This window comes from Malus domestica, chromosome 05 (genome assembly GCF_042453785.1).
Source record: "Malus domestica chromosome 05, GDT2T_hap1".
NCBI classification, from domain to species: Eukaryota; Viridiplantae; Streptophyta; class Magnoliopsida; order Rosales; family Rosaceae; genus Malus; species Malus domestica.
In genome coordinates this window covers 19558493-19581455 of record NC_091665.1, presented here as the reverse complement: position 1 = coordinate 19581455, position 22963 = coordinate 19558493, and the positions used below count along the sequence as shown (strand labels likewise).

The window sequence follows — 22963 nt, the reverse complement described above, 5'->3', positions numbered from 1 at the left end:
TAGGAACCTTAACGGGAAAATCTATGGAAGTAGTGGAAGTTATGGTGAGGAGAATGATAAATATTATGTGCCTACAAGAAACTAAGTGGGTTGGTAGTAAGGCAAAGGATCTAGAAAACTCAGGGTTTAAACTTTGGTATTCGGGCACAAATAGAACGAGAAACGGTGTTGGCATCATCGTGGACAAGACCTTGACACAAGATGTTGTAGATGTCAAGAGGGTAGGAGATAGAATCATGGCAATCAAGATTGTAATAGGACAAGAACTTATCAATGTGATTAGTGCGTACGCACCTCAAGTAGGGTTGGATACGAGTTCGAAGGAGAAATTTTGGGAAGACCTTGGAGACTTGGTGCAAGGAACTGCTCAGACGGAGAAGTTATTTATAGGAGGAGATTTAAATGGACACGTGGGCAGGGAGACAGGCAACTATGGAGGTTTTCATGGTGGCCATGGTTTTGGGGAGAGAAACGAGGATGGGGAAGCTATCTTGAATTTTGCAATGGCATATGATCTCTTCTTAGCCAACACCTTCTTTAAGAAGAGAGAAGAACATGTGATCACCTACAAGAGTGGGTCGTCAAAAACACAAATAGATTTTCTTCTAATGAGGAAAGGGGATCGTATAACTTGTAAGGATTGCAAAGTTATACCAGGAGAGAGCGTGGCTAATCAACATCGCTTGTTGGTGATGGATGTACATATCAAAAGAGTGAGACAAAAGAACAAGACTTGGAAGTGCCCAAGGACTAGATGGTGGAATCTAAAAGAAGAAAAACAAGCCATTTTCAAAGAGAAGGTAATCACCCAATGTGTGTGGGATAGAGAGGGGGAAGCTAGCCAAATGTGGGATTCCATGGCTAGTTGTATCCGAAAAGTAGCAAAAGAGGTATTAGGAGAGTCCAAGGGCTTTGCCCCACACCAAAAGGAATCTTGGTGGTGGAATGAGGAGGTACAAACAAAGGTGAAGGCTAAGAAGGAATGTTGTAAAGCCTTATACAAGGAGAGGACCGATGAAAATGGTGAAAGGTATAGAAAAGCGAAGCAAGAGGCGAAGAAAGCTGTCAGAGAAGCTAAGTTAGCGGCTTACGACGATATGTATAAACGACTAGATACCAAAGAAGGAGAGTTGGATATCTATAAACTAGCTAGAGCAAGGGAAAAGAAGACAAGGGACCTAAACCAAGTGAGGTGCATCAAGGATGAGGATGGAAAGGTTCTTGCTACAGAGAACGCGGTTAAAGACAGATGGAGAGGTTATTTTCATAATCTTTTCAATGAAGGACATGAAAGGAGTGCTTCTTTAGGGGAGTTGAGTAACGCAGAAGAGTGTAGAAACTACTCTTTTTATCGTCGAATCCGGAAGGAAGAAGTGGTTGTAGCTTTGAAGAAGATGAAGCATAGAAAAGCAATAGGCCCAGACGATATACCAATCGAAGTGTGGAAAGTTTTGGGAGAGACAGGTATAACTTGGCTCACTGACCTTTTCAATAGGATTTTGAAAACGAAGAAGATGCCAAATGAGTGGCGAACGAGCACTTTGGTGCCTATCTACAAGAATAAGGGCGACGTACAAAATTGCATGAACTATAGGGGTATTAAGTTAATGAGTCATACAATGAAGCTCTGGGAGAGAGTCATTGAGCAAAGATTAAGGCAAGAGACACGGGTTTCGGACAACCAATTCGGGTTCATGCCAGGGCGCTCAACCATGGAGGCAATCTATCTCTTACGAAGATTGATGGAAAGATATAGACATGGGAAAAAGGATTTACACATGGTCTTTATAGATTTGGAAAAAGCGTATGATAGGGTCCCAAGAGACATTCTGTGGAGGATTTTAGAGAAGAAAGGAGTACGAGTAGCATATATTCAAGCTATAAAGGATATGTATGAAGGAGCAAAGACTGCCGTAAGAACTCATGAAGGACAAACCGAAAGCTTTCCCATAACTGTAGGATTACATCAAGGCTCATCCTTAAGTCCTTACCTTTTTGCGTTGGTAATGGATGAGTTAACAGGACATATTCAAGATGATCTTCCTTGGTGTATGCTTTTCGCAGACGATATAGTGTTGATAGATGAAACTCAGGAAGGGGTAAATGCAAAGCTTAACCTTTGGAGAGAAGTGTTGGAATCTAAAGGTCTTCGCCTAAGCCAATCAAAGACAGAATATATAGAGTGCAAGTTCAGTGCAAATGGAGGCCAAAACGAGTTAGGGGTGAGGATCGGAGATCAAGAAATACCAAAGAGCGACCGTTTTCGTTACCTAGGATCTATCTTGCAAAAGAACGGAGAATTAGATGGAGATCTCAACCATAGAATACAAGCTGGATGGATGAAGTGGAAGAGTGCATCTGGCGTGTTGTGTGACCGCCGTATGCCACTGAAGCTCAAGGGAAAATTTTATAGGACGGCAATAAGGCCGGCGATGCTGTATGGCACAGAATGTTGGGCGGTGAAGCATCAACACGTACACAAAATGGGTGTAGCGGAGATGAGGATGCTTCGTTGGATGTGTGGGCACACGAGAAAGGATAAGATTAGGAATGAGGATATCCGGGGTAAAGTAGGAGTAGCCGAAATTGAAGGAAAGATGAGAGAAAATCGGTTACGGTGGTTTGGACATGTGCAAAGAATGCCTACTGACGCTCCGATTAGAAGATGCGACTATGGGACAGAGGTTCAGGGCCGAAGGGGTAGAGGAAGACCTAGGAAAACTTTGGAAGAGACTCTAAGAAAAGACTTAGAGTACTTGGATCTAACGAAGGACATGACACAGGACCGAGCACAATGGCGTTCTAAGATTCATATAGCCGATCCCACTTAGTGACTTGGATTTTCCAAGTCTCCAACCGAGAAGTTTTCCTCACTCGGAAAATTAAGGGAACACTACCCCAACCTACATGCTCCACTCAGAAAGCTTCAACATACAAGCTTCAACAAAAGAAAATTCAAAGAACTTAGCGAATAAGGCTTTGGTGTATTTAACACAATACATTGAAATGAAGGAAAGCTTATTTATTGATATCCCCGATAAACTACAAATATGTACATATACATGAGTCAAAATAAACAAACAAGATGGAGCCTTCACAAAGGTTGCTTAGGAGAAGTCTCAGCAGTCGGTAGAGCCCCAGAAAGAAAAGGCATCGGAGGGGGATCATTCGGAGCCTCAGTACTGGACAGAACCCTAGAAGGAGGAGGCATCAGAGGTTGATCATTTGGAGCTTCATTACGCGGTACAGCCCTAGAAGACGAAGGCAATAAATGCCTTTGGAACAAACCCACAAATCTCTGATGATCAAGTAAAACCTGACCATCAGTTTCCTTCATCTGGTCAAGCTTCCTCTTCATGTTTGTAGCATAGTCATGTGCGAGCCGGTGCAACTGTTTATTCTCATGCTTGAGCCCTCTAATCTCCTGTTTGAGACTCATCACTTCGGTTGCCAATGATTCAACTTGGCGGGTTCGAGCAAATAGGCGTTGGGCCATATTAGACACAGAACCTGCACACTGAACACTGAGAGCCAGCGAATCCTTAACAGCTAACTCATTAGACCGTTTGGAAAGTAGTTTGTTATCTTTGGGAGTGAGAAGGAACCTGGCCACCACCGCAGCGGTCATATCATTCTTCATCACGGAATCCCCAACGGTAAGAGGACCAGTAGGGGAGACGAAGGATGGGCGCCATATGTTGTCTGGAGAAGGCGGGGCTGCCTCTTCAACAAGGTTCAAGTCAAAACGACGGTCGGAGGGGCCAGACATTTTCAAAGGTGTTGAAGAGAGAAGAGGTCGGACAAATCAAGATCTTAGAAGTGCAAGAATGGAGCTTCTACTGGTGGAGATTCAAGTGTGCTTTGGAACTTAATGCCAGCCCCTATAAAAAGCTGCACTTGACGGAGCCTCAGACATCGAAGAGGCGCCTGCTCAAAAATCGAAGAGGCGTTTGCTTTCTCAAAAGCTGGGCTGCTTAGAGATCACGAGGGTTGATCTCATAAATCGAAGAGGTGTTTGCTTTCTCAAAAGTTGGGCTGCTCAAAGATCACGAAAGCCGATCTCAGAAATCGAAGAGGCGCTCGCTTTCTCAAAAGCTGGGCTCTTCAGAGACCACGAGGGCCGATCTCAGAAATTGAAGAGGCACCTACTTTTCCAGCCTTGTCAGCACCTGTCACACGCACACTCAGCTTTGCGGAAATTATGGGTATTCTGTCGAAGACTTCTGGGGAAGTAGAAAACACATGAATCTTACTGTCCAATCACCCACTTCCCACACGCAACAATAGCTCATGGGTACCACAGATAACTTTGCCAAAGTTCTCTGCCAAAGTTGAGCACGTGAAGCTTGCAGCTCCCACTACATCGCTCTGACCAAGAAGGGTAAAAGAATAGTAAAGAAACAGCACTAACAAAGTTTAGACCCATAAATTTTGAAGGTCTAGCTACCATATTATTACCCACAAGGGTAAAGGAACAATACCACTGCTGGATAATTGGAAAGTCCCTGTGTGTCAACCTCTGTGCCTCGTGGCAAGGTAGACTAGCAAACATGCCCAACCTTTACTCACATTCGAGAAAACACTCCCAATAAGATTGCTTGCTCCAAAATCGAAGAGGCACCGTCCTCCGAATCTCGAGAGCCAGACTCCCAACATGACTACTTTCTCAAAAATCGAAGAGAGGGTAAAGGAACAGTACCATTGCTGGATATTTGGAAAGTCCCTGTGTGTCAACCTCTGTGCTTCGTGGCAAGGTAGACTAGCAAACATGCCCAACCTTTACTCACATGCGAGAAAACACTCCCAACAAGATTGCTTGCTCCAAAATCGAAGAGGCACCGCCCTCCGAATCTCGAGAGCCAGACTCCCAACATGATTACTTTCTCAAAAATCGAAGAGACACTGCTCCCCGAATCTCGAAAGCCAGACCCCCAGCATGATTGCTTTCTCAAAAATCGAAGAGGCATCGTTCTCCGAATCAATCGAAGAGGCGCTCGCTTTCTCAAAAGCTAGGCTGCTCAGAGACCACGAGGGCCGATCTCAGAAATCGAAGAGGCACCTACTTTTCTAGCCTTGTCAACACCTGTCACACGCACACTCAGCTTTGCGGAAATTATGGGCATTCTGTCGAAGACTTCTGGTGAAGTAGAAAGCACATGAATCTTACTGTTCAATCACCCACTTCCCACACGTAACAATAGCTCATGGGTACCACAGATAACTTTGCCAAAGTCTCTGCCAAAGTTGAGCACGTGAAGCTTGCAGCTCCCACTACATCGCTCTGACCAAGAAAGGTAAAAGAATAGCAAAGAAACAGCACTAACAAAGTTTAGACACATAAATTTTGAAGGTCTAGCTACCATATTATTACCCACAAGGGTAAAGGAACAGTACCACTGCTGGATAATTGGAAAGTCCCTGTGTGTCAACCTCCTGTGCTTCGTGGCAAGGTAGACTAGCAAACATGCCCAACCTTTACTCACATCCGAGAAAACACTCCCAACAAGATTGCTTATTCCAAAATCGAAGAGGCACCGCCCTCCGAATCTCGAGAGCCAGACTCCCAACATGATTACTTTCTCAAAAATCGAAGAGACACTGCTCCCCGAATCTCGAGAGCCAGACCCCCAGCATGATTGCTTTCTCAAAAATCGAAGAAGCATCGTTCTCCGAATCTCGAGAGCCAGATACCACATACCACTTTTTCAAAGTGCTCTGACAGAGTTAAAACATGTGAAGCTGGCAGCTCCCACTACCGTGCTATGACCAAGCAGGGTAAAGGAATAGCATTACTACTTGTTGTTAGGGAGACTCCTATATATGTCGACCTCCATCCCCAACGGACAGGCAGACCTGCAAAAATGCTCAACCCTTCCTCATATCTGAGAGGGCACTCCCAACGAAGCCTTTCGAAATATTCAGCTTTCTTTCCCCCCAATAATACCTCTGCAAACAAGCTATACTAGAGCAAGAATATCTCATATCATCAGGGTTAAAAGCAAGAGTATCCCATATCATGCTTTTTCCCTGTCTTTTCCTTTGGCCTTGTTTTTACCTGCAAGACAAGGAGAAAGAGAGCAATCAGTCAGCACTTGAAATCAAGTTCCCAGCCAGGAACTGACTGCCTGGAACCCCTTACCTGATTACTTACCTGGCATTGCTCTCGAGTACTCATCTTCAACATCTTATGTTTCCAGGGAAGATACCGCATCTGCTTGAGGAACAGATAGGGCAAGTGCGAAGGATACAAGGAAGCATGTGGAGACAAGTGTAACAGCACACGTGCCGATGCATCCATTACTCTGTAAAAAACAAAAGTATCCCATATCAGCAGGGTCGAACGTACTCTAGATTTGATGGACTTGTTTTGACCCTCAAATTCTTCAGTCGGCCTTGTACTCTGGAGGAAACCAGAAAACCCTCCAGCTCAGTTCAAGAATAAGCCTGTGGAAAGTTACTTCTTCAAAAGCAAAAGTATCCCATATCATCTCTTCTCATTTTTCTTCTCTTTATCCTTCATGCTGCTGCAAGATGGGGAGAAGGTGAACAATCAGCCGGAGCTCTGATTGCTTACCTTGTCTGTCACCTCTTTCAGCAGATCCCCTAGCTCGGCGACTTGGGGGACTCCTACTACATGGTTTGTATCGCGCTTGACCAAGCCTGAAACTACAAGTAAGCTTCAAGTGAAATTGATACATTACCTTGTGCATCTCCACCAGTTAAAGATACCACCCCTGGATGGAGGAAGAGTACTTCCAGAGAAGCTGCCACATCTACCTATGAGACAGATAAGGCAAGTCAAGATGATACCACACTCCGATACTTAGAAGTTTCGTGATTACGAGATCATTCTCCCACAATATTTCCTAATGTCATTTGTACTCTAATGTCATTTGTACTAAATCATTCACTTGTACTCACTAAAGGAGAGCTTGAACCTATGTACTTGTGTAAACCCTTCACAATTAATGAGAACTCTTCTATTCCGTGGACGTAGCCAATCTGGGTGAACCACGTACATCCTGTGTTTGCTTTCCTATCTCTATCCATTTATATACTTATCCACACTAATGACCGGAGCAATCTAGCGAAGATCACAAAAAGCGACCGTTTTCGCTACCTAGGATCTATCTTGCAAGAGAACGGAGAATTAGATGGAGATCTCAACCATAGAATACGAGCTGGATGGATGAAGTGTAAGAGTGCATCCGGCGTGTTGTGTGACCGTCGTAGGCCACTGAAGCTCAAGGGAAAATTTTATAGGACGGCAATAAGGCCAGCGATGTTGTATGGCACAGAATGTTTGGGCGGTGAAACATCAACACGTACACAAAATGGGTGTAGCGGAGATGAGGATGCTTCGTGGGATGTGTGGGCACACGAGAAAGGATAAGATTGAGAATGAGGATATCCGAGGTAAAGTAGGAGTAGCCGAAATTGAAGGAAAGATGAGAGAAAATCGGTTCCGGTGATTTGGACATGTGCAAAGAAGGTCGACTGACGCTCCGGTTCGAAGATGTGATTACGGGACAGAGGTTCAGGGCCGAAGGGGTAGAGGAAGACCTAGGAAAACTTTGGAAGAGACTCTAAGAAAAGGCTTAGAGTACTTGGATCTAACGGAGGACATGACACAAAACCGAGCGCAATGGCGTTCTAGGATTCATATAGCCGACCCCACTTAGTGGGAAAAGGCTTTGTTGTTGTTGTATTTATTTTGGAGTCTACAGATGTTGTTTCGTTTAAATTCTCTAGATGTTATATCGTTTTGCAATTTTATTATCTGTCTTTGCTCCGATTTGTCATTATATGTTTTTCTTCTTTGTCGTCAATTAGTTTAGAAGCATCTTAATATATCAGTCATTACTGATTGCTACTGATCTTTTTCTTACTTCGTTTTCTTTTTTATTCAACCATGTCTGTTAAGTAGATTTGAACATCGGTTGTTCATTAACAGTTAGAAAATGATAAATATTGTTTTATGAATGACTTAGTTGGTTTGAAATGCACCACATCATATAGCTGATTGTCCCACGATTTTATGAAAACTTTTTAAACATTTGGGTATCTACGTATTGTAGATTATCTCTATTGTGTAGTTTTTGTCATAAAATGTGATGAGCCACCTTTATTAATATTTTCTTTTTGTTTTATGTGCTGTGATTCCAACGTGCAGATAAGATCGCTTTAAATAGTACTGGTTCATCCCTTTTTTTTTTATTGATCCAAACATCCCCGAGGTCAATGCATATAAGTCAGTGTGAGTGTGTTTCTCATTGTCAAAACAAAATAAGACCCTGTTAATTCTTTTTAGTGGAGTATGGTTTGTGTTTTTTTTTTTTAAATTGTTAAACTCATAAAATGGTTTGATGCTTGCAGGTTTTTTGATTGAACAGAACGTTTGAAAATGCTAGGCTGAATTTTTGCATATTGCTAAAACGATTGATGAATTAGCGTTTTTGGATCTGGACTTGCACAAGGTATTAAAACTTGACGATTCGATTTTAACATGTTCAATAGAACTAATTGTGTTGTCATTCTACAAATAAGTGACAAAATGTGTTACAGGATGACACATTTCTGTGCAAAGCATCTATTAAGTGTTTTGACACGCGCTTCGATGGGTGGTACAGTGCTTGCCCGCACTGTGTAAAACAGATGCACAAGGATCTAACCAGTGGCCAACTCATTTGCCAAAATCATCCCAACCAGATTCCAACGCTTTGGTAATGTTAAATCAAATGTTTAAAGCAAACCTAATAAAAAAATTGGCTCTTTCTGGTTGTCCTGTGGTTTGTTGTTGTTAGCCGATTGGAACAAATAGATACAGAGAAGGCTAATGACATTCAGTACGGAATGTACAAATTTAGTTTCATTCTTTATACGGTCACACTTTAAAAAATTTAAAATTTTGGATTGTGAAGTGTTTTTGCAATGGATGTCCCGAATGGTTCTTAAACATGATGTTCTTTGAAAAATTATTTTTGTTACCATTGTTTTCTCTTTGCTTTGTGTTTTTGTCTCATTAACATCATATAAACCTAAATCTTATAAAAAACATTTCCTACTATGGCAAAACTTTCTTTTTCCCCTTTCCTTCATTTTCCTTTTTCTTTTTTGTTATATTTGGTTGCATATGATCATTGTATAATTCAATAAAGTTATTGCATGTGTGTGATCTGTTTTAGTTCTGCTTATTTAGGTATTTAGTTTGTGGCAATTTGTGATTCTCAAAAAATCTCATAAGGTTGAGTTTCTAAATGTAGGTACAAAGTTAATCTCATTCTCGAAGATGAAACAAATGAAATGAGTGCTTTGATAATCAGTAAATGCGGCGGGAAACTTTTAGGCATGCCTTGCAAAGACCTGGAAATGAATTAGAGACTGGTGGACTAGCAGCTATTACCAAACGAGTTTCTCAGGCTTATTGGACAAAGGAAGATTTTTCACTTATGATTTGGCAACAAGAGGAATACTTTTAATAAGAACGATGTGCTCATTCACAATGTGACTGAGGATACGTCTATGCAGCTAGTAACTCCGCAGCCTTTGTCAAGAGAAATCACAGTGTCCTACCCTTCCATGTTGAATTTTACATCAACATTGGATTCGAGTTTTCTGACGATAATCCGACGATTCCGGCGACGCCCACCATCGAGGTTAGTCTAAAAGGATTCTTATCTTATAGCTGTATTGCATGTTAAAATCATTTTCGAATTTGTGATTTAATAAAATTAGGCTTTAGAAAAAATTTCATGATTTTGTCTAATTGAATTTAAGGATTAAATTTTTTTCATTAATGTTCTGGGTTTGTTGGGGGGAGGGGGGGGGGTTTGAATGTGATGTACAGAACTTGGTTGCATGGACTACACCCCAGAGATTAGCCACGGGGTGCTGGTTGAATTGGCTGAACACAGAAAGTAATTAGAGAAGACAAAGTCTGTTCATGATACTTTGAGCATCCGGTAGTTTTCTACTTTGGTTAAAGGTCGTACCCAGTGCACAAGGCTCCCGCTTTGTGTAAGTGTCAATATGTATTATTTACAAGATATACAAAAAATTTACCTAAATCCGCTTAGGCCTCTTAGGCGCCCGCCTAGCCGCCTAGGCACTAGGCGGTAGCCCGCCGCCCGACTAGCGCCTAACATTTTTTAGAACCTTGTTTGTGCAGGATAAAGCTTTGGATGCTTTAGCAATTGAGGACAAGAAAAGGCAATATGCTGCTGCTGAGAACTATCTAGAAGATGTGCATTCAGCTCTAGCCACTTCAGAGTAATGTACCACTAGACTTTTGTTATATGATTGTGTCTATAAAACTATGTAGTTTTGTTTACATTATTAAAGAACTGGTAGATCAAACTCCAAAAGGGTATTAACAAGGCTTACTTGATTCAATGAGTGTGAAAGTTTTGAGTTTTGAAGAAGCAGAGGAGGAGAGTTGTTTACCAAACAACATTATCCATGTATTAGGATGTTCATTCCTTTTATCGAAAAAGAAATTACGAAAACTTCTCTCTTAGTGATTAAGTTTGAGTTGGATGCTTAATTATATGCTATTACTATTAGTGTGTTGGTTCTTCTATAATTTTATTTCCCGTGGTTGACTGTCATTCATGTTTTATGGTTCTCCATCAGATGTTTTTGTGTCTAGAGTCTAGACTCTAAGCACGATGGCACCTCAATACAGTAAGCTTGGGTATTAAATATAATTGTCAGAAGACGTATGGCAAGTGCCTTCGCCCATGAGCGGTAGGTCTCGGGTTCGAGACTTGGGAGCAGCCTCTCCATAAATGGGGGTAAGGCTAGCCGACATTCACCTCTCCCAGACCCTGCGTAAAGCGGGAGCCTTGTGCACTGGGTACGACCGACCTTTTAATATAAAGTTATAAATCTATATCCTTCAAATTCTGAGATAAGTGGAAAATGAATTTAAGGGTAGCAGTAGACTATTCACTGCATTTGATACATATATTATGTGCATTGTTTATGTTGTAGGATCCAAGATAACTGCCGAAGTACATAGAACCATACTAAGGTCGCATCTTTCTAACTTATGTCATTTTCTGTAGCTTTCTTCCTTGCGTTCGGATTTAGGACTTAACATCCGTGAAGCACATGTCTTCTCGACAACCGTTGGCTACTCTTTAGATGTATTTGTAGTGGATAGATGGATGGTCTGTTGAGGTAGTTTTCTTTTACTATGTAACGTGTTTATCGTCATTCACTGTGTATTGGGTTTTGTCTTCCAATTACAGGAGTTCTTTTATCTTTGTTGTATCTTTTGTCAATAATTTTAGTTGTTTTCATACATTCCTTGCTTTAATCATTAGTCCCTGGATTTTACCTCTTTAATTTATCTGATAACGGGGGTGGTTTCGATGACATCTTTCGAGGATACCAATAAGCAAAGCCATTTAATTGATCAAATTGGGTGTGAAAAATCAAATTTTGGCTGTGGTTGAGGTAAACATGAACAGAGAGTGACAGAACACACGCATTCTCTTCTATGGACGTTTCCTGACTCCAAATGCTTTAATGCGTATTTTAGTCTTTGCTAATTAAGATTTGTGGGTTATCTTCCTTGCACTTTATATTTTTGTACTTTTTTTTTTTCAAAATCTAATGAAGCAACCAAGAAACTCAACTTTGCTTGTTACTTACCCTTCTCTTTTCCCTTATCAATAAAATTTTACTGATTGCAATTGTTAAATGTTACCAGGATGAGAAAGGGATCACCGATTTGAAATCAGCACTTCCAAGTAAACATAAGAAAGAGATTTTTTTTTTTTTTGCACAAAGTTGAAGAGGATTTAGCAGCTGTGATGGACTAATTTTTGGAAACGTAGACGAGCATATTCACCTAGGGTGAGTGGACTATCCTGCTTTTGCTATTTCTTTTGCTTCTCTTTTCATACCCGTGTGATTTCGAATCTCCCTATGCCTATGGTTGGGATATTTTGTCCAATGAGCTTATAATTCGGAAGTTCCCAATATTTGGTCTCTGGATAATTGAATCTGGAAGCATTATACATGTTTGTATTTGAATAAAAGTTGTAGCAATTGTGAGTGATATAATTCATGTCCTTGGAAGAGATCTTATTATAGTTTTTACAAAGCTTTGGGACAGATTCACTTTTTCATATCATGTGGGGTATTTGGAAAACCTGTACTTGGAAGTGACCATTTTATGGTTTTTCACAAAGATTTGGGACATTAATATCACTTTCTCATATGGTTCTTTACTAATAAGAATCTGTAGTGTATAACATAAGTATGTAAATAAATTTGACATGGATGTAAATAGATTTTAATATACTTCACATGTTTAACACAATTTTAAAACCCGCGGCATCGCGCGGGCTCAATTGCTGGTCCTTACTAAACATAACTTGTAAGATTTCAAATCCTTTAATTGCGAAAGGGTGTTGGTTTCCATTCATGTGTCAAGTAGGAAATTCTTCTTCTCTTAAATTATTGTTAGATCATTTTTTAAATTTATTTATCCGATTTGATAACACATTGGGAGGCTTCCATGAACCATCTCATCCGTAATTCCTAATTTTTAGTTTCCTCAAACATCTTATTTCAAGTTTAATGGTAAACTTGTATGCATTTTATGGTTTGCTAGCATGTTGGAAGTACCAGAGGTCTTCAGATCAAGTTAAGCTTAAACAAATGAAATGTGTGCTGTGTCTCCAGTATACAAATAATAAAATTCCCCCTCTTTCTTTCTGGGCAATATATTCCTTCACATGTCCATCGGCATAACTGATTCTTAACAATAATGGTAGTAATGTAGTTTGGTGGCCTACACTTGTTCCTACTTTCAGGCTTCAGTGTCTTCATATTGAAAAATGCAAATTTTGTACACATGAATGCACATTTAAACAGAAGCGAGACAAACATTTATGCAGTTTGATCATCATCAGGGGTATCGCTTTCAGCATTGCTTGTCAGGGACAGAAGCTCCGTCAGCTCCATCCGATACTCTAGACCCTTCAGGTAGTGTCCTAACAGCATGCACCTTAAGGAAACGATTCAACTGGATAAGTACAAAATTTATTACACAATCTATTGGAAAACCAGTTGATACATAATAATTGGGGCAAAAGAATAATAATACGAGGGAGCTGTTTCTAGCAGACTCCACAAAAGTCCTCATGCAGCCCTCTTATGATTTTTTTGGAGTGCAATAGAGGTCGCAGGTAAAAATTAGCACATTGGCTTGGGAAAAACTTGACATAAGAAAACCACCAGGAAATTGCTAGGCGAAAATACTACTTGCAGGGACAAATTCCCAATTTCCAATCAATCAGGCACCCAACAGAAAAGGAATATAATGGGGGAAGACACTTAGCATAATAATAATAAGAAGAGTAAGGAGCTGGCCTAACCAGAAGAGGAGACGTGCCAGGTAGTCCCGCGTTAATGAAATAAGGGGCTGAAAATGAAGTGAAGTGTTCTCAACAAGTTCCGCACAATCTTCACTCTCACCATTTATTACTCCAGCTGAGGCACTCTCGGATGAAGGAGGTGCTTTAGAATGCATCTTTGGAGAAAGGGTTGCAAGTAGACCATGGATAACAGAGTGGATTATTTCTCTCAGTTCAGGGGACGTTGGTTCTGATAGCTCAGCTACCTGTTCATAGAGTTAATCGTGTCAGTCACAAACAAAACAGCAATTCGGACCAGCCTGCCCGGGGTACTATAAGAAGCTAACACTAAAACTTTATTACCTGAGAGTACAGCACAACCATACTGCAAAGGTTACATGGAGAAAGAAATCTAATAATAATTAACCACATGACAACCTAAATACTTTTAAGAAAACTTAGAAATATCAATGTAAAATTATGCTACTGTAACCTGATAACTTCCAACGAGTCCGAAAGTTAACCAAAAGCCACATCATCTCTATACATCCATGGACATGAATTAGACTGCCATGTCAACATACATTATTAGTTTAAAAATGGGGTTAGTGAAGGATTGCACTCACGGACTGATTTCAGGTCAAATGAAGGAGTTAAAGAATGATGAAGATTTAATAGTTTATGTCAATTAGTGGTAAATGAGACAATGTTTTCCACTATTATTGTTATGATGTTAGAAATGCAACTGGGTACAGTGAAATAACGTCAGCAGTAAACCTGGCATTTTCCAAGTTGAACCAAAAGTATCAGTAACTGCTGTCATATGATCCTTAAATTTCTCATTATCTTGAATGAAAATCGTGCGTTAGCACCAGTTTGGATGTACATAGGAGAGGAAAAGAAAAAAAGAAGTTAGACCAACCATTAAAAATTTACTCTGTTTTTTTCCCCCTAAGCTGTCTTGTAAAGAAAGGGCATTAGGAGAAAACTTTGTTGATCTACGATGTTGTAGGGAAAGTCTATAGAGAAAAGTTTTGTTATTCATTGCAGCATGGTACTGGTGTACAAAAACTAGCATTAAAAAGTTAACATCAGTCAATCAACAAATATAATGTAAAACCTGCAGTAGTTGCACCAGTCAGTAGCAGTATACACGAAGATCTACTACCAAAAATGTAAATGCACCTACTATTCCGAATACCAAATCAAGAAAGTTTTCAATGTTGAAGTAATAGCAACCTCTTCTGGCTGTAACGATCTCAAATAGTCCAGCAAATCATTCTTTTCTTCCCCAACAAACTGTTGCATTTGAAGAGCAGCACTTTTCCTCTTGACTTCATGGAGTTCCTTCAAGAAAGTGAAAAAGTAGCATGATAATAATTTTAGAGTTTAAGCACAAACAAATCATCAGTTGATGAGAAAAGTGCAGAAAATTTCAATCAAGACAATGTAAACTCAACTTGAAAATAAAAAAAGAGATTCAAACATTTTTGTTTCCGGTAACTGCAATGAAAAAAACTCCAATAAAAATACTAAAGATTTTCAATCAGAAGAAAATTCAATGAGCATAAAATAACAATTAGAACTTTCTGTTTATGTGGTACAAGATTGGGACTGACATGACTTTTCATGTTAACAAACCCTTCAATTCACCATTCTGTACTACTAATGACATGGAATGACCTTGGTAAGGCCATGTCTACCAGACATTATAACGTTTTGAGAACAATTTAGACAAGAAATGAACTTCACAACAGTTGGCTTTTTACCTGCAACTGAAGACTAAGTTGTCAGTTTTATCACTAACAAACGATTCTACATACAGTTACAACCTAAAAAACTTCCAAACCCCACCACTTGAATTGGTAAACATATTATCGAGAAAATTTCAATCAATGGAATGTAAACTCAACTTGAAAATAAAAAAAGAGATTCATACATTTTTGTTTCCGGTAACTGCAATGAAAAAACTCCAATAAAAATACTAAAGATTTTCAATCAGAAGAAAATTCAATGAGCATAAAATAACAATTAGAACTTTCTGTTTATGTGGTACAAGAATGGGACTGACATGACTTTTCATGTTAACCAAACCCTTCAATTCACCATTCTGTACTATTAATGACATGGCATGACCTTGGTAAGGCCATGTCTACCAGACATTATAACGTGTTGAGAACAATTTAGACAAAAAATGAACTACACAACAGTTGGCTATTTACCTGCAACAGAAGACTAAGTCGTCAGTTTTATCACTAACAAACGATTCTACATACAGTTACACCCTAAAAAACTTCCAAACCCAACCACTTGAATTGGTAAACATATAATCTTTAAATCCAACTTTGCTGAGGCCTTCTTGATGAGTCAGAGATAATACTTCTTTACAGCCTTGTGCTACGCCTACGGTGCCTTTAACAATTGTCACTTTATCATATCTCAAAGGAACAGCACAAAAGGTTACTTTAGATGCTTTGGCATCAAATTCTGATGAGCTGTGCTATCCATTCAATAAATCACAAAGTCCAACAAACACAAATGATTAACTTGAACTCCTTTCCCTACCATGAAAGATTCCATATAAAGCTATTTAATACCTTTTTGGCAGAAGATAAATGAGCCTGCAACTGAAGAATATATTGTTGAGCCTCAGGAGACACTTCACCAAGGCCTTGAATATCAATATTCTCCAATGAGTCTTCAGTAACTTCTCCAGCATTGGAAGAAAACTTATCTTTTCCAGGAAATTTGATAATATTTGCACTTTCAAGCAACATCCCTTGCAAATCAACTTTACCATTTTCTGGTGTTTGTTTTTCAAGCTTATCTTCACATAGATCAAAATTCCGTTCTAGACAAAGCCTATATTCGGCATTCCTTAGAGTATACCTGAAATAGAAGGAAAAAAACAATAGTTTGTAAAGTACGCACACCCCAAATTTTGATTGATATCGGTTGGCAAACAGAAAAAGTACACTTTAAGTCACATAGTATGTGAATTTTAACTAGCTAATGACCTGGTTATCAGTTGAATAAAATAATACGAACACCAAACTTATAACTGGACAATTGATGTGGAAGAAACCAAAAACAGGAATCAATAGAGGAAAGCAAACAACGGTATTAACAACCACCAAATAATAAGAATGTGGAGTTGTCTCTCTCTCAACAGCTGAAAAGAAAGTCGTGAAGCATGAAATAACTTGTAGTATTAGATATATAGTATTGACATACCCAGTCATCATTGAAGAAACCAACAACTTAGAGAGGGGTTCCCATAAGGCCTCAATAAGAACTTGAAATTGATCAGATGGAAGTAAGCCCAACATGCCTGAAATAGTCCTTTTCATGGCATCCACGGTAGTAGGTGGAACATCTTTCTGAATAAGGCTCACGTTCAAGGGTTCTATCTCTTGTATCAAATCTGAGAGAACCGACTTCTAAAAGAATGGGGCAAATAACACAAATGACGGAGTTATTGTCAAGAAATCAACTTATTCATTGATATCTAACATATGCATAGAACATCTGTGATGCTACCAATGTCGTTTAAGTATCGACTTCAATGTGTGTGTGTGTGTATGTGTCAGGGGTGAAAAAGAGAAGCCACTATCGATCCCAATAGAAAAAAAAAAAAACCAATTTGCAAAGTCATAAAATACACAAAACTAGTTTTTCCTAGGTATAACCACAAAGATGAGCGTCTAACAGTCCTTCCGAGGAAAACTTATCCCTCCCAATCCTACCAATGTTATGGGGATTGGAAGGGGTAATTTTCCTTGTGACTAATCGTCTTCTACCTTCAACTGCAAGGAGATTTGTGGCATCCACCTTTTCATTCAATATAGATTGAATCGAGGGAGTTATCTAATCCAATCTAATCACAGAAACCAAACAAGTACTAAGAATACTTCGGCATTCATATTCAATCCTTTGAACTCACTCCCAATTCAGTCCACATTTTCACAATTTACCATTTCTTAGATCATAATTCTAGGTCAACAATATGAAACCAAGTTAATTGGAGCTAAAATTCTACATGCTCTTCATCGTCACAAAGTTTGAGGGAAAAAAATTCAACCTTAATTTAACTAAACAAGAGAGAGAGTTAAAACAGCTGACCTTGGACTTGGGGGGCCGGATTGGGCGCCTAAGATCATCAAAAGGAGAAGCGGAAGAAGCGAAAACTAGAGCTGAGAATCTTCTAGTTCTGGAGTTAGTGGTTGTGGTGACGGAGCGGAAGATAGGAGGAGGGCGGCGGAGAGGAAGTAGAGGACGAGAAGAGGAGGAGACGGAGGAGGGAAGGGTCGCCATGGAAATTACAACCACCACGGCACCGCTGCCCTTTTCTCTCTCTCTCTCTCTCTCTCTCTCTCTCTCGCTCTTTCCTAACTGTGAACTAACACCAACCACGAAAACCATAAACCAACGGATCAACGTTCAGAACAGTTCGGGTCAACCCATAACAGCTGCCTTAGCCTACCCGCCTTTTTCTGCTCCCTGCCTTCACAGGTCAGTTTCCCTACAACAGTGAAGCCCGTACAACCAATAGCTCTTCTTCATATGGATTATGATTGTGAACTGGGCCTTAAGAAGGAATGGTTTGGGCCCAAAAGTGTAATGTGCTCAAGTTAGATATTGATTTAGATTCTGTATGAAATGTTTTGCCATTTGCAACTGCTTCGATGTAAAAGTGTTGTTTTTGGTATGAATATTGCAAAAAGCCTACTGCATAGCAGATCAATGATTTAGTGTACCTCTTGGAACTCGAATTTAATCTCAATTATTTTTCTGGAACAAAAATATAAGAATTTTGCCAGGAAACTCGATTGTCACTCCTTTTTGGCCGGATTCTACATATTCCATCAAAATGAGATGGAATGTGCTGACGTGGCAGGGTAATTTAGTAATTTCCTCCTATGTGGCATTTAGTGAGCCATTTTAATGGCTACGTGGGAAGAGGTATATTTACACTAAAAGATGAGAGAATAAATTGAGATCGAATACGTCATTCATGATATTCGAAACTAAAACTTCTTATTTGTATGTGAAAATATTACCACTAGACAGTAACTTCGACACGCACTTCCGCACATGCATAATGAACTTGAAAATATAAGCAATAGACTGCAACCTCAAGATTAAAGATTTTGAACTTCTACAAAGAAACTTGTCAAACGAAAAATTTGCTAACATGTGAAACAATTTAAAAGATTAGAGGTTAGGAAATTAAAATTTCCAAGACCTATCAAAAATCGATTTGAATATTCATACAATTATACAGCCAGAAAATTAATCTTGCGCTAGTTGACTCAGCGCATGCAACTTATCTGTTATATTTTTGTTGCTAATTGCCACCGACGTCGACCCCAAAAAGAAAGTGAAGAGGATATATATGTGTCCATCACAATACAATCACAAATATGTTGCATAGTTGAGTAAATAGTAATGCAACAACCTTTTCGACAAGTGTTCGATCGCCTACCTTCCTTTGAGATAAGTCCACAACTTTATATATATGGTGCTCTTACTTTCCATGCATCAAATCAAATCAAATCAAATCAAATCATACCATTACCAAGAATTTAGGAGACAATTTGTGGATGAGTTTGCCACTTGCCTTACAATTGGAGCAATATTTATGCATGCATATCAAGTTGTCTCCCATTACCACGTGGTTACATCAATTTACTTTGATGAACGGTTCATACGACATGTCTAAGTTGTGAAATTTTCTGAAGCATAATTCTTTCTCTTTCTAATTTCTTTCTTTTATCCATTTCTATTTAAACGGTTGTGCTTACACTATGTATACATCCTGTTTTGAATTTTTTATATAAAAAATAAGACAAAAATAAGAATGCGAGGAGGGGATAGAAGATGATAGTAATAGAATAAGAGAAAATCATACTCCAACTTTTCGTGCCACACTCAAAACTTTTAACTTCAAAATCAAATGCATATATATGGGTTGCTTTTACTCGAATGGAGTTTAATTTTGGTATGTGATGGATTGCTCTCATAGTTAAAGTTTTTTTGTTTTTTGTTTTTTGTTTTGTTTTGTTTTGTTTTTTTTTTTGAACTTATTGTGTTTTGGATAATCAGACATAAACTCTTCTCTTTCTCCTTAGTACTAATTAGTGTAAAATATTGCTTCTAATAAAAATGAGTGACTTCTTATAATAAGATTATTCTTTTTTAGATAATGTTAGGGAGACTAAATTTTTAAACAAAATTTGCAAACCAAATGATGCGTCACCAATAGAAAATAAGCATGTTAATCAACACTTGAATAATAATCTAATCATCAACATTTACATCATTTGGTTTAGAAATTTGATCTTCATAGCATTACCCTTCTATTTTAGTGTTTCATGGATAAGTATATACCTTCTTTCACACCCAAAAAAAAAAAAAAAAAACTCTTAAAAGGGTTTAGTTATTCTTTTTGAGTCCTAACAAACGATTTTCAAGAAGAAAAATGCTAGGGAGACCACTTAAATAGACCACATTTGTGTACCATGTGATGTGATAAGCTAACTTAGATTGCCATGTTATTTAATTAGGGTTTAGACTATTTTAGCTTTAATTAATTTTTCCATTAATCTGATTATTAAGCCCAAATGTCTGCAACATGTCTCATATCGTCTTCTCAGCTTCCAAAGCCTTTGCCCATTGTCTTCAAACTCCCCACGCACCCTAACCTAGCCTAGCAGCTACTCAAATTCGTTGTTAGCGAGATATTTTTCAATATGACTGGTACATGAGGTGGTACACCACGTGTCATTATACAAATGGTGGGATATGTGTGTGAAAAAGTTGGGTAAATTACACAGAACTACCTTAACTATTGGGTTATTAACACTACCTCAACTATTGGGTTATTAACAATTTCATACATTGTCTTTAAAAAGTTTCAGTGTCATACCTTATTTACGAATTTATTGCAATGTTCTACCTCTGTTACATTATCTGTCAAATCCTACGTTATATGTTGATGTGGATTATGTTGGGTCTCAACCTCTCCACATATGAACTTCCATGTGGTTTGCCACGTAGATTTCCCGCCAAAATTAATTTCCACATCATTTTTGAAAAAAATAATAATTTGAATTTGTTATTTTTTTCAACCAAAAAAACCAAAAAAAGTAAAAATTTAAAGGGTCCAATTTTGGAAGATAATACAACCTAAAAAACCAAATGGAAATTCTACTTAAACACATGATCCCACATCAACACATGATGTAAGCTAGAGATGAACACAAATCCTACATAAACACATGATATAACCAAAAGATGAACACAAAGTCCACTTCAAACAAAACATTTGCAAAGATCAAAAGATGAACTGTAATTCATATGTCATTGGTAATCCATCCAACATTTACAAAGATATCCATTTGACATCCTTAAATATCCCAAAATGCACAGTGCACTAATTCAAAAAACCTACTGTCAAATCCATCTAGCAAAACAGTGCATTTTCAGGGTTCCAAATCAGTTCAAAAAACCAAAAGAAATTCAGTGTTTGTGATGTCTAATTCCAGAACCCATGTACCATAATTTCAGTTCCAATTGCACATAAAACATGAACTAAAAAACATTAAGTTGTTACAATTTCTGGCATCTTTAGGTCTTGGTTTGCCTTGCCTTTCTCTGCTTGGTGGGTCTCGGTGAATGAGTTTCAGGATTTGCAAATGAACCATCCCCTGTTTGTGATGCTTAATTTCAATATTCATTACTAAAGGTTAGATGTAAAGCAAGGTTCTAAACTAAACTTGCTGTTGTAAACAAATGAGAGGATTAGGGTTTTACCTTAGTTTTCCTTGTCCTTTTCTAGGTGCAGCTTCGACTGATGATGATGCTCTCCCTTCTACTGATGTGGATGCCTTTAACAAAGTATAAAATCATTCGAGCACATGGATTAAAGGATTAAAGAAAATACAAAATGTTACCTGTTTATCCCTGGGAGGAAGATGTTGATGATAGGCCCTTGAATTATGTCATTCTTGCTTGCATATAGTACACTTCAAAGGACCTTGCCCTTTCTTTCCTAGCTTAAGTGGCTTAGAAGGACCTTCAGGATTATTTGGTGGGTTGGTAGGAGTTTGTTCACCATTTTTCTCCAATTCAGTAGCTTCTTTGTTTCTCTTCTTCCTTGGTCTTCTAGGTTGCCTTGTATAATAGAGGCAAGATTTGTGGGTTGTCAGTATCATCCCATAATGACATACCATTCATCGACATTATTACGTGAGAATAAACTTCCAAGTACCGTGCTTTTGAATAGTAAGCATTCACATAATCCTTAGGTTTTTCTCTCTTGAAATGGATGGCAGATATTGCATGGTTGCAAGTTATTCTCGTCAAGTCATACTTCCTACAAGAGCATGTCTTGTCAAACAAGTCCACCATATATTGTTCCCCACCTCCAGCATCCACTTGAAATTTGGTCTCTCCTGACCATTGTGCAATGCACCTGCCACTTAAGAGTTTGGCTTCCTCCAACTTCTTCTTAATCTTAGGGCAGAGATCTCCTACTTGCTTCATCATTATACCTCACCACATTTGAATTCTATTCATCAACATAGTGTGAATCATTTGCATCATAGTTATAATAGGCTTTTCCCTTGCACTAGTATGACTGCATTGAATGATTCACACAAAATATTCAGTAACATGTCACACTTTGGATAGGTAGTCAAAGTGGGACTTGCTCCAGTGACTTACGGGCTTCTTCACTAGCCATTTGTAAGCCTCATCATCTAACTTCTTAACCTCTTCCATTGCCTTTTTGAAGTGTGGAACCGTTGTTGTTTTGGCAACTGCTCATAGAGCATCATTCAAAGTCTTCCTCTTGAACAAATTCCTATAGTTTGTGTACAAATGCCTCATACAGAATCTGTGGTGGCATATGGGGAGAACCTTTTGAAATGCTGGAATTAGCCCATTTGGCTTGTCACTGATAAATGTCCACCCATTTTGGTTTTCTATACCCACATCATCAGCTAACAGTTGTAAAAACTAAATCCAAGCTGCCTTATTTTCCATTTCTACCACTGCTTAAGCAATAACCCATGTCTCATCGTTTGAATGAATGCCAACAGCACATAACAACTGCTTTCCATGTAAAATCTTTAAGTGGCACCCATCTAAACCTATCAAAGGTCTACATCCTTCCTTAAAGCCTTCTTTGCATGCCCCTAAATAAACATATATCCTCTGAAACCTTCCTGTTGGAAATATGCCCTGAAAGTCAATCTTTGGAAGAAACCTTTCAGGACAAATGAATGGATGTATAGATGAATCTTATACAGCAAATGGCAAAGATACTAATTAGGACTATCTCAATAAACGATATATGTCCTAAGTAGGTAATCCATGGACAATGGATCGATTGAAATAGTAATCTAATGATGTTAGATTACAGAGACCTTCTTCACATAACCATCATGTCCAAAAGGTTCCTGGTCATAGGATTGTCGGAGGGATACTGACAATGCATAGACCGGTACATACTATGTCCGCTTCGATTGGAAGGATGGAAAGTCTCATCCCATTCGTGTGGTGACACTAAGACAAGTATGTAGGTGCTC

General features: G+C 38.8%; 1 protein-coding gene and 1 long non-coding RNA gene across 2 annotated transcripts; one reads left to right on the top strand and one right to left on the bottom strand.

Annotated features, from left to right (window-relative positions):
- The first annotated feature begins 10227 nt into the window (after window positions 1–10227).
- Window positions 10228–11265, top strand: LOC139196423 (uncharacterized). The gene is made up of 2 exons (XR_011581325.1): window positions 10228–10269; window positions 11067–11265. It is a non-coding gene; the product is annotated as an uncharacterized lncRNA (long non-coding RNA).
- A 1439-nt stretch (window positions 11266–12704) lies between these two features.
- On the bottom strand, window positions 12705–17935 carry LOC103436424 (uncharacterized). Its single transcript, XM_008374850.4, has 6 exons — window positions 17493–17935; window positions 16605–16810; window positions 15968–16259; window positions 14610–14717; window positions 13392–13636; window positions 12705–13021 (listed from the first exon to the last, which is right to left on the bottom strand). Exons 1-6 carry the CDS (start codon window positions 17790–17792, stop codon window positions 12904–12906), a joined length of 1269 nt encoding a protein of 422 aa, XP_008373072.3. The 5' UTR covers window positions 17793–17935; the 3' UTR covers window positions 12705–12903.
- Between the last annotated feature and the right edge of the window lie 5028 nt (window positions 17936–22963).

Coding starts and splice junctions, on each gene's coding strand:
- LOC103436424 (XM_008374850.4), bottom strand. CDS start 17,792: ATGGTTTTCGTGGTTGGTGTTAGTTCACAGTTAGGAAAGAGCGAGAGA. Junction 13,637..14,609: donor GATCGTTACAGCCAGAAGAG/GTTGCTATTACT, acceptor CTCTATGAACAG/GTAGCTGAGCTATCAGAACC. Junction 13,022..13,391: donor CTGGCACGTCTCCTCTTCTG/GTTAGGCCAGCT, acceptor CGTTTCCTTAAG/GTGCATGCTGTTAGGACACT.